Source organism: Perissodus microlepis, chromosome 4 (assembly GCF_051167445.1).
Source record: "Perissodus microlepis isolate ML-2025 ecotype Zambia chromosome 4, ASM5116744v1, whole genome shotgun sequence".
NCBI lineage: Eukaryota > Metazoa > Chordata > Actinopteri > Cichliformes > Cichlidae > Perissodus > Perissodus microlepis.
Window position 1 is genome coordinate 1585337 of NC_140464.1, and position 15048 is coordinate 1600384.

The 15048-nt window shown below is 43.3% G+C and overlaps 1 protein-coding gene across 1 annotated transcript in view; it reads right to left on the reverse strand.

Moving 5' to 3' along the window:
• Positions 1 to 15048, reverse strand: part of doc2a (double C2-like domains, alpha) — a 65597-nt gene that overhangs the window by 28632 nt on the left and 21917 nt on the right. The window contains exons 3-5 of the mRNA XM_084924981.1: positions 14278 to 14357; positions 6287 to 6361; positions 2545 to 2654 (exon numbers count right to left, since the gene is read on the reverse strand). Coding sequence (XP_084781107.1) covers positions 2545 to 2654; positions 6287 to 6361; positions 14278 to 14357 — 265 coding nt within the window. The remainder of the gene's footprint in view (positions 1 to 2544; positions 2655 to 6286; positions 6362 to 14277; positions 14358 to 15048) is intronic.

Consider the following 15048-nt stretch of genomic DNA (forward strand, 5'->3'; position numbering starts at 1 on the left):
AAGACCACACCACAATTCTCCACAGGACACTTCTGATTATGCTGCACTCTGAAGTCAAATGAAAAAGCAGCAGGATGATCACGTTGAAAGGAGCTGTTGCCTCTGTCATATGTTCTGTACGTCACGCATGTTGCCAACAGCCTGGAGGGCAGAGCACGCTGTATTCTGCTTCTACTTTCTGACAAAGCTCAGATCCTTCAGTGTGTGCACCAACATGTTGGAGATCTTCTACCAGTCGCCAGAGGTGAGAGCCGTTTTCTCTGCTTTTGTGCCAGAGGTGCCAGCAGGCTCAAGGCTGGAACGATTCAATCACTGGTCAGTCAGTCAGTGAGGGTCAGGACTGAACACACTGCTGTCCATCGTGGAGAACCCATCGTGAGAACCCATCGTGGAGAACCCATCGTGGAGAACCCATCGTGGAGAACCCATCGTGGAGAACCCATCTGAGGAACGCTGCAGGAGATGATGCTGTTCTCTCTGCAGGTGAACACTCCTGTCAGGACAGACTCCACACACATTTCTGGATCACCCTTCATGCTGCTGTCTCTTCAGGTTTACACTCTATATATTTGTATTAATGCCGCTTGCACTACCACTCTCTCTCTTGCACAATCTCAGTGCACGCTACATCGTCTGCACAGTTCAGCATGAGTCTGATTTTTATCACTGCTATACATAAAATTTTGCACTACTGCATTATTAGTCTTTCACTTTACTCTTAACAGTGTTGATTTTGTGAATTATACTATTTTATTCTGTATGCTGCTGTGGAAACAGTAACTTCTTCTTCAGACCAGCACAGTATCAGAGAATCAGTACAGACGCTGCTGCATCGTTGAACCCAGACAGACTATTTATTACTGCTGCCACTGTGTCACCCTGTGTCACCCTGTGACACCCTGTGTCACCCTGTGTCACCCTGTGACATCCTGTGACATCCTGTGATAATGTGTTTAAACATGTTTCAGCCCTACAAACCACAGCTTCTAACTGTGACTGCTGCAGTGAATGACAGCCTGGTCAGGGTTAGGTTTTCACTCAGTCGTGTGGTTGTTTCTCTCATGAACCATGACCGAGGACTTTCTAACTGCAGGGACTCACAACAAGTTTAAATAAGAAGCCCCAGATTTCACCTGATCAGGCAAGTGGGGAGTCTCAGTGTGGTCTGAATCTTTGTCATTGCTCTTTTATTTACTTGATGGTAGTTTTCACTCTGAAACTGGTGTTTAGTGATTTCATGAATAATGTTAGGCACACGCTGTCCTGGGTCGCTGATCCAGTGCTTTGTGTTTATGGACTTCTTGACTAATTATCATGGTGTTTCCAGAGTGACTCATATTTCCTAGTTCGGTTTTCCATAGTGGCTCTGGTTTCGTTCCCTTACCGTTTTGCTCGTGTGTTGTCGTCAGTGTTTCCTGTGTTTGTCAGTCTTGTTGTCACGTCCCGTCCATTATTCGTCTCAGTGCTCGGTCTTTAGCACACTCCTCTGTGGGTCCCTCTGCTATTGTTAAGCTGACATGTCTTTGTCTGTCTCACTTCCTGTTTTATTTTGAAGCTACCTTGTCTCGGGTGTGTTATCTTCAGTTTTGCTAACTCTGTTTCGTCAGTCAGATTTATTCCTGCTGCTGTTGCCCCTCCTCTCATCATCCTGTGTATTTAAGTCTCCAGTTTATCTCCGTCTGTCGTCAGTCTGCATGCCGCCCCTCCAGTGCTGTGTGCTTCATGTTTTGTGGAGTTTGTGGAGCCAGGAGTTTATTGTTTTGTACTTTGTAGTTCTCAGCACTGCAGCTGTTCAAGTTCATGTCTTGTCTCTGCAGTGCTGCGTTTGGGTCCAACCTCTGCTTGGCACACAGCTGGACCCTCACACCGACATCAGATCATGGACACTGAGAGTTCATTTCTGGGTTTTTGTTTGCAGTGTAAAAATCTGGGGGTGGGACACATGTTTTTACCTTCATCAGGGTAAAACTTATTTACCAAATCACAGCTTGTGGTTTTGTAGGGCAACTTGCTATTTGTCCATGTTAGCTTAGTGTTAGCCATCATCAGCCAGAATAAAGATGGCTGAGGCTCATTTGTCATTTAAAACCAAAAGTCTTTCTGATGTTTACTGTAGGTTTTTTTTACGATGGCTTCATTCACTACAACAAGCCTTTTTTGGCTGCAGCTGTTTATCTGATAACTCTGACAAACTGCTTCGCTGTGAGCTCTTTACTGTTGTCTCTGACTCCTCTGTGAAGGACTGATTCAGTCCAATCAGACTGTTAGAGGCAGCCAGAGAGTCGGGGAAGGATCTTGATACAATATTGGCAACAAAAAGTGTTTAATAGCTGCGAAATGCAGCAAAGACAACATTTAATTTCATCTTGGTGCAGCTTTTTGCTCCGACAGCTAAACTAATGAAATGTGACAACTGAGCTTCATATGTGAATGTCAGGATGTAACAGCAGCTGATTAATGGCTGTGAGCGTAATTGCTCTGAAATGAGATGTGATGAATTATCCCCAGTGTGTGTTTGTCACACACACAGATATAAACACAGACCTGAGCGTCTTCCTGTGCATGTCTTCCTCTGTGATGCCGACATAAGTGAGCGTTTCATTCCACACTGGATTCAGGGAGTTACGGATCGTCCTCGTTTTCAGCTTATTGGCCTGAAGGACACACACACGCACACACACACACACACACAGATATATTAGTAATTACTAACACAGTTTGACATTTCATTTCAGCAGCTCTGCACAGAAGTTCAAACAGTGCAGAAAATGTCTTTAAACCTTTTTAAACTCAGGTATAAATCTCATTAAAGACTGAATTCATGGCTGCATCGCTTCAAGACAAAAGTAAAATAAAAATAAGATCCCATCAACAACAGGACGAAAGGAAAAACAGGTCAGAGAGAAGATTTTCTTTTTCACACCAGAGCCAAGATGGAGATAAACTTTAATGTTATTTGGGGACCCATTGCTGTCTCCTCACAGCAATAAACACAAGTTCACAAAGATTGCACAATTAATAAAGCAACAATCAAAGCATCACTTCAGCGAAGGTGCCGGAAACCCGCCGAGAGACTTAACTACCATCAGGATAAAAGTCAATCTGTCCTCAGTATTTTTACACATTGCTCGTGTCAGGAGGAGGATTTCGTTTCATGGCTTTGAAACGGCTTCTGAAAATCCTGAAATGAGCTGAAGCCAAAAATGTGCTGCCAGCACCACCACTGAACCGTGGACGCTACAGTTCAGGCTTTACGTAAACACAGAGGCCACGAAACCAGAATAAAATCACTTTTTACATATTTCAGCTGAAATGAAATGTTCTTCTCATTTCCAGCTGCATATTTTTATTCTTAGAGCAGTTTTTGCATCATTGCCTGCTCAAAGTAAAGCGCACTCACACAAAATAACCTCCATGGGAAACAAAACCTTGTGACACTTTTTTGAACATGATCAACTTTGTCAAACTGATGTCAGTTGGATTTTCTGAAGCATAGATATTAAAAGGTAACAGTCACGTGATTCCAGCCTCCTAACTTCCTGTAATGTCCTGTAACTTCGACAGCGCTGAGTGTCCCCAACAGCTTCTGTAGTCTAACTGTTCATAATGGTAAATGAATAGTTATTAATAACTAAGCTCGACTTTTTGAACCTGAATAATCAGATTCGACCAATCAGACCACGAGGTCGACTTTTCTTCACGTTGAGGATGAATTTTATCCAAAAACAACATGTTTGGTGTTATTTGTTACACGGGAAGTTCAAAAACGTCCCACTTTGTCAGAACACACTCGGTGTGACCCGACGGCCGCTCTGACCGCTTCTACAGCACGCCACCTGTCAGGCCTACAGTGGTTCATGTCTGCATGTGCGGAGTTTGAAGCTTGAAGTGAAGCGCTGTGAATACTTTACTGATGCGCTGAACACTGACTTCATTATTAGAACCTTCATTATTTGTGAACGGCGTTGTAACGGCAAATATTTGAGAGGAAATAAGAAAAAGCAGAAAAATAAACCTGGTCTGTGGCTGTACGAGCAGAGCAGAGCGGCACCTTTACCTCCGGCTCATCAAAATTCAGAGAGAGAAAATAACAGCCTCCAAACAATGAGTCAGTGACACCGATGTTACCGAAGCTGCTAAAAAAAACAAAAACTCAACTCGACCAAATCTGGTGTGAGAGAAATAAACGACATCCATTTTAAGCAGCAGGAAGTGACACAGAGGTCAGAGGGCGATGCTTCGTCCTCTTATTTGTTCAGTTGCACTAGCTGTGCTGTGCACCTCTCTGTAGGTGTTTGCTCCGCCCACTAAGTTCCCATTTTCATGTGTAGAAACACGCCTGTCGACTGTTCATTTTCTGCTGATGCTACTTCATCCTCACGCTGGAGAGAATTTCACTTGTTCCTTTATCCAGCAATGAAAACGAAACAAGCGCCAAGCAAACAGTTTGTACTTTGGTCATACTAGTGACATAAAAGAAAACAATTTATAACACATATAAGATTCTTTTTAGGAGTTTCTAACCTGCCCACAGTGGTTTAGACTCAAGCCCGTCTTTCATGACGAAGGCTGTCGTGTCCTTCAAAGGGCCCAGTTTGGCTTTACTGTGAAACTGTTCCAAACAAAACCTTTAATTCACGCTGATGTTCATGTGGGATGAATTGTTGTAACCGAGTCATCATCTTTATTTACGTTACAGCACCAAACTGTGTGGCTTCCCCTAACACAAAGTCTAACGTCAACAGCAACTTTGTTCTAGATAAGCAGCTAGGGCTGTGCGATATGACCAAAATCTCATATCCCGATATAAGACATCTATCGTCCGATAACGATATAAATCACAAAAATGTAACATTTTCTGTAAATTCTGTGAATCTCGGGCAGCTCGACTTGCGTGACGTGTTTCCAGCTGGGCGTCATGTAGCTGGAGTCGAGTGTTTTAACGATGCATGAAACGATACATTTTTAGACATAAGTTGTAACGGCCGCCGTTTTCTTTGTGAGTATTTATTACACAGCGTGCTGCGGGGAAAAGCCTGTTCTAACGTTTGAGTCTAAGCTTTATTTTTTAGCACCTGGCGGCTCTTTTTTACTTCTCATCCGTAAATAATCTGCTCTTTCACGTGATTCAGTTTATTTTGAAAAGTCTCAACAGGATCTTGAGCTTTATTGTGAAAGGTTTATGTGGAACATAAACAAGCGGACACGCGATGGTGTTACCGTCGTTGTTGCTAACGACAACGCATAAAAACGGGCGCTTGTCCGTCTGTAGTGTGGTTATATTAAATATAAGAGAAAGAGAGAACTTTAAGAAATGAATATAGCCACTACAGTGACATCAAAACCATGAAAACATATTGCCGTAAACAGTTTATTTTGCGACACCACAAAACAAACAATAGCGTAAAATGAAACGATAGACGTTTTTATATCGTCATCTGATATATATGGTTATATCGAACAGCCCTATAAGCAGAAGTATGTGTAGCATCTGCAGGATGGTTATTATCCCTTCAGCTGTTTCGTCAGGGCACTGATGCCTCCGTGTGCACATCTCTCCAAAGACAGTAGGATCTAAAGGACGAGTAGTGTCTGATAGTCTGGGATGTTGAATTAGTCGGTACACTCAAATCTTGCCCTCGCCATGTTTCACTGGTATTACTGGTATAACCCTGTGGTATCGATCACAAAGAGGGCGACGAGCCGGCAGGTAGCAAAGTATGAAAGTGAAAGCATGAAATCTCAGAGATTAGTGCCGTGGTGAAGCAAGATGTCAGAGGAAAACAAGACAGAGGAGGCAAAAACACCAGAGACACACATGGTGAAAAATACTTTCAAAATAAAACAGGAAGTAAAGCATTTCTCATGAAGGTTTCTAACAGAGTGAAGTGATCTGGAGGCATCTGCAGTCATAACAACATTAAGATGACCTCCTTCACCTGAGGATACTCTGGAGCATCCTTACAAGCATCCTTCAGTTACTGCCACTAATAAGTCATCAGTCATTTTTGCCATCACCCACTGTGGAATGATGGGAGGTCAGCTGAGTGTTTCCTCTTTTTCTTTCCCTTCCTGAGAAGTGCTGTAGTGCTCCTCATCGAGCAACGCTTTGCTGGAAACATGAGGCACAGCCTGCAGGTTGGTCAGAAACACCTGAACACTCAGTGGGACTTTCTTCTTCTTTCAACTGGAGCTTTTAAGGTCCACACAGTCTGCCTCCATCCTGCCCAATCCCAGCGTCCCGCTCTGTCACACCAACCCTCTGTGGTTATGAACGGTCTCTCACCTTACAGGCTCCGGGCAGCAGGTGCAGTTTGACGTACGGGTCAGCTAAACCGTTGAAGTCCATCGGCTTCAGACCCTGCAGATAACAGAAGCAAGTGAGCATATCATTATTATTATTTGATGTTTCATTGCATCCAGATTACAATCACGAAGATGGCGAGAGGAACGTCACGGCAGGTACAGCTATCCTCTACATGAACCGTGAGACTAACCCAGGAAAGGTTATAAAAAAATCATAATAATAAAGTTAAGAGAGGAAGTGAAATATGTCACCTGAAACTTATCATTAGAATAAATACAGGATCAGAACAGGAACCCAAAACCAAGAATTCCCACTTTACTATAAATCCAGCCGCTATAATCTGTGATTCCTGACATTTTCTCCACATCTGTTCACATCTCGGGAGTATAAAAACTAAAAGAGGCGACAGGACAGATGATTTTTCCACACGGGCAGATGAAGCACTTGATTTGAATCTCTTGACCTCATCAGTGGGAGCAGATCATCGTGACAAATTGCTCCTAAATCTCTTTCAACAGCTTTGACATTTGCAGTGCCGGCAGATGAAGCAATTTCTTCTTCTGTGCATATTCCCCTCCACCCCCACCCACAGCATTTTTAATGAGACTGAGGCACCACACAGAATCTGACCTTCCACATCTACCTGAAATACAATCCAGTGTCACAAGTGACAGCTATGATACCTCGAGTTTCCATTACATGTACTTTTGTTCATCAGTGTCAGACATCCAGTTTAATTTGAATGGTGTGAGCAGTTAGTTGGTTCAGCCACAGTCATTCAATGCAAGTTTCAACCTCTGAAGATTAAAGTGCAGCATGTGGACGCATCGCGTTTGTGTCTGACTCTCCTAAAGCTTTGACTTTGGGCTCCAGCAGCTGAAGCTGAAGCTCAAAAACCTGCAGTTCCTCTAATGTCCAGCAGAGGCTTCAGCAGTGAGTAGTTAAAACTTTACAGCAGAAATAAACATGTTTACAGCACGAGACAAAAGTTCCCCACTCATAACCACTATACCTGTTTAAAGGCTTGAAGTTTGGATCAAACACACCTGGGAACACAGGGGAACTAAATCAGACTAACAAGAAGCTGGAAGCAAAACTGAACACAACCCAGGAAGCTGACGAGGTAAGACTCAGACATGGGACCAGTGGAGACAGGACCAGCACAGGAACACGGGCTGATAAAGTAAAAGAGGAAATAACAGAACAGAAACACAGACTTGACACTGAGACAAAAACAGCTTTTGGTTCATTTTTGCCTGTTTTATATTGTCTTTTTTTTTTTTATCTTTTCATGACTTGTTATCTTATGTGCAGCACTTTGTGAGTCTATCTAGAAAGGTGCTGTATAAATACAATTTTATTTATTATTTATTTATTTAAAAGTAAACAAACACGGAAACAAGACTGACCAAATACGAGGGACGCCAGGGAGAGACGAGACCAAGGCATGAAAGGGAACTGAGGAAATAAAATAGGGAACCAGGAAGCAGAACTAACAAGACTGAGGTAGCAGGAAAACTACATGCTGGACCAACTAACACAGAATTTGAATATTAATTATTATATAGCTCCAAAAGACTGAATCGTGAGTCTATAACGAAGCCTCAAAACAACAGGTCCAAACCCAGACCGTCCAGTTTTGGTGAGTGAAATTCCCCAACTCTAGAAATATTTTGATTAGATGTTTCTGGACAATAGATGATTACAAGTGAAGACATATCAGCATTACTAACGTTTGGCTAAAATATATTTTCAAGCCACAAAAGTACGTTATTAAAGGTTCATGACCCACAGGACAGTGGTGCCGCCATAACACAAAACCTAAGGAAGTGCACGGGTCTTGACCTGACCTCTTGACTCGCCTGAGCCAAAACCATCCACCTGCTGCCCTTTTTCCAAAGTTGGGTCATGGCAGCGTCAGGCTTAACAGGATATACCTCAGCAAAGCTCCCCAGGTCCTCCTGGAGGATCCTGAGGTTCTCCCAGATGGTTTAAGAACAAAGGAGCAGCGACTTCTCTGGTTGAGTCGAGTTTCCAGCTGCTTCTGGAATCTTGGATTCAGGAGGAGCAGTGTTAATGTTCACATGTGTAAACCTACGAGAGGGACTCGCTGCACCCGTCAGAGGTCCCGTGTCCACGGCAACATTGGGTCAGAGCCAGTGTTGGTCAAGTTACTTGAAAAAAGTAATCAGTAACTAATTACTGATTACTTCCCCAAAAAAGTAATCCCGTTACTTTGCTGATGACTTATTTTCAAAAGTAATTAATTACTTAGTTACTTTTTAAAAACACGATTTACAACCTGAATAGATGATAAAGTGATAGATCTTTCAGCCCAATTCTACTTTTTCTGCATAATCCATCATACAAAATGTAATCAAATGGAAAAGTCTCTTTTTAAAACTTGTTTTATTAGTTTTAATCTTTTAACTTTATGCATCAAGCAAACAGTTAATTATCTGCAACATTCTCTGACTGGAAGAAATTTGTTTAACATTTAAACCTATTTTCTGCACATTCCAGCACATAAAATTTTATTTTTTTTGTGTTTACACTCAGTCTTTCAAATAGATGCAAGTAAAACAGCAGAAAATAAATAAAATCAAAGACTAGCGGTCCTGTTGCTCTATTTTCACCTGTAAAGCAGGAGTGGGGCAGGCGGAGGTTTACCCTGGTGCAGGTGAGCCGCAGCGGTCAGTGGAAGAATCCGCGAGTTTCTCTGAGTTTCCCATCACGCCGTAGCTACTCGGTGCTTGTTTGGAAGTTTAGGGGTTTTTTCGGTGTAAAAAGAAGTTTTCTTCCCACGCACAACGGACACTAATGTTTTTGTCACTTTTTATGGAATCAAACTCAAAGTAAGGTCAGTACTTCCACGCTTTAAACGCTGCACGCTCATACTCTCTCCGCACTCGATATATGATCCATTGTTGATCTGCACACAGCTGTTGTCACGAATGTTGCACTCGCTTACGTCACTGTCATGAGACATTCTCGCAAAAAAAAACACGGTTTTAGTAACGCAGTAACGCAGCGTTCCTACGGGAAAGTAACGGTAATCTAATTACCGTTTTTGCAATAGTAATCCCTTACTTTACTCGTTACTTGAAAAAAGTAATCGGATTACTCTGGTCAGAGCTGGATCGTGCTTCATCTGTGACTGTTTGAATAATGTCGGATTCACTGCCCGCACAAAAAGCTGCTTCTTAATGTTTCTATCAAATATTTAACCTTAGAATTGGTGGATTATTCTGCTGAACGTTTCTGGCAGCGGTTACCAGGCATGTCTTTTATTTGCTGATGTTAAAGGTGTTAAAAAATTCTCAGCTTTCCCTCGTCCCTGCAGAAAGAAATGTGTGCACGCAGCAGTGAGCACTGAGTTAATCCACCTGCTCGAATCTGAAACTGCTCCTTCATCTGCTGCAGAAATGAGTCGATGCCAGGAGGGAAATCACTGACATTCAAGTAGGTACTCAAATTAAGAAAACAGCAGAGGAAACAAAGGATACAGCAGGTGCTCAGATTATCTCCCATCCCTCACAAAATGAAGCAATTTCATTCTCACATGTGTTTCTATTAGTGTTGCACTGCAGAGCGAGAGCAGCGCCGACTGCATCAGTGTCACGGTGATCTAAGAGGGAAGGAGAGGACCGTCGGCAGCTTTCACAAGCGCACGTCGAGCTTTGCCTCTGTGCTCGAAGCGGCTCGTGCTGATCTCCGCTTCGTTAAAATCTGAAGACTTTGCAGCTTCAGGACACAAACGATAAATGACAGAAACAGCTTTGAGCTCCAACAACTTTATGTCACCAGCTGTGGAGCACAAAGTGTGATTCAGTAATGGGACCAGATTCTTTTCATTTGTATTAAGTGTTCAGAATTCGACTGTAGTTCATTATGACCTAAAGTTAGCTTTCTGCTTTTTGTCCGTGTACATTAAATAAAGCTGAATCTGTTGTTTTTGTGATGCTTTTACTTTTTCATTTCCTTTTCATTTGTTGGTTTGTTACAGGAAGCCATTAAACATCCCCAGTTAGATTTAAGCACTCGGGTTCAGGCATCACACGGTGCCCCCTGAACCTTCAAACATACGCATGTGGCAGAAGGGAAACTTCCAGCTCGTCTAAGAAACGAAAGAGTTCAGATAAACAAACAGCGGTTATCTTTCTCATGCCAGGGTCATGGCTTTGCCTTCCAGCACAACAACAACCAGAAACGTGCGTTTGGTCATCACGTTGGTCTTGGGGTGAAGACCAACCTCCAGAAGACCAAAGTGAAGGTTACTGATGGGCTTCAGCCCCACTGATGGTGAAAACACCATCAAACCTGGAGTGTGTGAGAACCGCTGCAGCTCGTAGCACAAAGGACGACCGTTAGCATCGTTCTGAGCCTAGTAGCTCCTGGTTTTTGTTCCTGTGTGTGCAAAGTGAAATTATGGATGCATCCAAAATAAAACTGGGATGTTTGGAAATTTGTCGGGGAAACAGTTTGTGAAAGGTGCACTCACGTGTCCTCATGTGTAACACGGGCAGAGAGCTGAGTAGAAAAAATGCAGTTTTTTGAATTTGCTGAAATCTGTTTCTGGTTCTTTGAAGCTAACTTTGGTGTGACTAATGAAAAGCTTTTTGTGAAATACAAACACTTTTGTGTTGTTTATGTAATGAGAACAAAGAGTTTATTCTCACCGTGAAATATAAAGCCAGCAGCCCGAGGGGACGAAACAAACCTGCTTCAAACAAACGGTCTCTGGACAGATAAACAAGGTAAAGGCAGGAGGTGAAGCACCTGCGCCATAATTCAGATCAAGCTGTCACAGCAGAGTCCAATTTAAGTGTCACAAACAACAAGAGGGAGACAAACGGAGGCTGTAAAGAGACGACGGGCTGCAGTCAGAGCAGGTTCAGCTCCCCACACTCACTGTAACTGACTGGATCTGTGCATGCACACTGAGACAGCGGTGCATGCAGCACACGCCAACATGCAGGGAGGAGAAATCTCTTTAATATATGCTGCGTTTGTGCAGGTTAGCAATGCTGAACAGCCTCAGCAGTGTGCGCACGGCGACAGCAAACAAACACGTCTCCATCATATTTGTGTTTGTAATGATGGGAGACGCCACTCAGAGGTTCTCTGAGACAGACAAAAATAATCTTTCATTTCTTTCCTCACTCAAAATAACTCTTTAGATCCACTTTTTATAAACACCTAAAACTTCATAGACATTTTTTGTTGATGTCTGAAGGCATCAAACACCAACCCATCACTTCCTGGACTCCACAGCCTACTGTGGTTTGCAAATCCCACTTTATAAAGCTTCATGGAGGGTGGAGTGTTACATCCAGTAACATGCAAGTAAAATACTAGAATTCCACTCAGCACACCTGGAGCTCAGGCTTCTTGAACAGTTAGTACAATAACCTCGCAGCTGCCATATTACGGGTCAAATAATGTCATTATTATAATTTGAAGGCTCCAACAGCACAAACACAGACTGGAGGTCCAGGTCAGATGAAGCTAGCAGACAGCTAGCAGCTATAGCCACCTGTGTCAGCTACAGAGGCCACGCCCCTAATAATGCAAACATTGAGCCAGGCTATAAAACGTTGGAGCCTCTAGTGGACATTAGAGGAACTGCAGATTTTGGTTCTTTAGCCCTGTAAAGCTGATGCTTGTTGATGTTTCAGTAAAATCAGCACCAAAAAGTATCTGTTGGGACGTCTACAGTAACTCCACATCATCCTCACGGAGCTGCTGTTGGTCCATCTGCATTCTGAAAAAGGTGGTGCAGATTAGCAGCTGTCAGATCTTTAGGAACACCCCGCTCTGGATACATGGATCAAAGGTGGAGCTGTTGGATGGAGTGGTTTGGCCACACTGAGCGCAGTAGTTATCAGGAAGAGAATAAAATAGAGAATAAGAGTTATAATAAATATTCCTGATTTTTCCCATCTTCTGCCACAAGCTGAACCCAGATAAGTTTGCTCCATCTCTGTGGGCTCGTGCTGAGGGTGGGAATGTAAATGGAGAGCTTTCCTTTCAGCTTCAGCTCTCTCTTCACGACGTCTCAAGCCGAGAGTTTGAAATCACCGTCTTGGTGTAAGATGTGCGAAACCAGGAGTACCAGGTGCTCGTAGCGATTGTGATTGATGGCTCGTTAGACAGAGCTGGATGATTCTCCTCTCACTCTCAGAATGACCATAATTTACAAAATTCAATGTTTTATTCAGACTTGTGACCGAGCCCATAACCCCATCAGGAGAGTGTTTACTGAGGTCACAGAGTAAGTCATGTGACTTCTGCACAACCAGGAATCTTTTTGCATCTGACAGAGTCGCCTCCTGTTTGACATTAGAAAGAATTACAGCTGTCGCAGTCAGACGCAGAGGCGACGCCATCTTTTGTAATATCTGTGAACAGTCATGGTGAGCTGTGAGATGATTCTCCGAGCAAGCCTGACGGATGATAATCCAAAACAAGGTGCGGTGTAACCTGTGCCAGGTACAGGCAGGCCGTCACACGTCTACCATAAGGAGGAGTGATCTTTGGTGAAGAGCCAGATTCTCCATAAATACACAACAATATGCATCCTTTCCTGGCATGTCCACCCGGGCTTTAAGCAGGATGACTGTCTGTGGTGCTCAAATAACTCCGAGGAACGACTCAAAAACAGGAAATGGTGTGATTTGATGGCTTTAAAGCCAGGAATGAATCCCACGTGGTGTGAAGGAGAAAAACCTTCAAACATTTTGCAGCTGAAGGGATTTTAAAAAGAAGAGAGGTCAAAGATTTCAGCGAGCCGATGTCAGACACGGCTGGACAATTATGCAAAACGCCTACGAGGAGGTATTTTGGTTAAAGTGGGCGACGCTTGTACCTGATGCCAGCGGAGTAGTACGTTTAGTCTGTCAGTCTGATGTTTGTAGTGATGTGTATCGCTGCTGATATTCAAACAAAATGTCAGATAAACTGAGGAACGGTTTTAAAAGGGATGAACTACGTGTTGTTTTTCATAATCGCACTTTGAGGTAAAACCTCAGTGAAACCAAATGCATCCTGATGTAAAACAGCAGAAAATGTCATATGTTTCATCTCACTTTAGGCTGGGCGGATGCGACTGTTTGCTGGATATAGCACACGGCACGCCCATCAGAATCACTTTGGTGACTCCAGCTCGACACCTGCTCTTCACACCAAACACGGGTCTCCAGCCCGAGGCTCGGCTGCCTCTTATCTCACCTCCTCCTGACTCCTAACACCTGCTCTGGGACTGTTACTGGGTCAACAACGAGCTGAGGATGCACGCAGATGCATCGTTTTCCTGCAGCTTCCTCAGATCCATAATCAGAGATTACTCTCGCTCCTCAGCAGCAGCATCCAGACGAATAAAAGTGTGTGTGAGTGAAATTTACTGACCAAATAACAATCTGTGCAGCAGACCCACAGGTCCAAGTAGCTCAATAAATCTGAATTTGCACAGAAATACTATTAGAGCTCATATTTATCTTTGACAGCACAGCCTTCATTATTCTTCACTCTGTGGAGGGAATCTAATTCGTAGCAGTTCATGAAACTAGAGCAGATTTAATTTATGATGAGTGGTGAAAATCCACAGCTGAGAGCAGACTTTAATTCTTATTATATAACATAGTTCCCTGTGTTTAATCTGCTTTATGCAACTTTCTCATATATTAATATTATTATTACTCTTATTGTCAGCGTCTGCATGGATTGAAACTTGTCTTAAAAAAGCTAAACAAAGTGATTTTCACGTGAAGGGCTCGGGGCGGATTTTTCTTTAAAATCCTGGGATCCTCCTTAAACGTGTCTTTCATTCCTGATATGAAGGTTTATGAAATATACTGAAGTTACTGCACAGCGTAAATCGGCTGATCGGTTTTACTCCATATGGGCTGTATGCTTCCTGTTGCATGAAAACAGAGAAGAAGAGCGTGTCGGCGTCTGCAGAGCGTCCTCACCTTGGCCCGGAGCACGGTGCAGTGCAGCTTGTTGGAGCTCTGCTCGTACCTCAGCTCGAACTCCAGCGTTCCCAGAGCAGCTGGGGAATCATCGCAGGCAGAGGGAGGAAACAGACAACATCCATGATTCATAATAGAAAACATTCAATTCAATTCAATTTTATTTATATAGTGCCAAACATGATTACAAGCCTCGCGTCAACAAGCACAAGAGATCAAAACTGTTAGATTTAATTGAAAGCATGCAAGAGAACAGAGAAACATGTCAGGCATGTCATGCAATCAGAAGATGGGAATCCAATTCGGAGGAGAGCGCACGTGCCCGTGACTCGCAGTCTTCCTACAAAGAAGAGCAAACATTCACAGCCGTGCACGTGTAACAGGGCACACATGCTCGCTCAGATAACACGTATGATTCACACTAACACATCACTGCTTACATAACTAACCGCACTCATACGCTATGAGCTGCTGTGTGTAGCGGACTAACGGCTACGTTACTCTGCTGCACGGTGAACGAGAGCGGCCTCTGCCACGTCCTGGTTTTTCTTCTTCACTGAGTGAACCTCCCGGCTCAGGGCCGCTGTGACTGAACATTTTAATGTTCAAATGACAGAAAGACATGAAAACGACTGCAGAGGCCACAGGACGAGCTGGCAGTCACAGTAACACAAAGAAAAAGAAAATCAAACACAAAGGCGTGATTTTGGCATTAAGTTCATTTCTACGGAGCCCCTCCGATGACATGGTCCCAAAAAAGAAATAAATTGT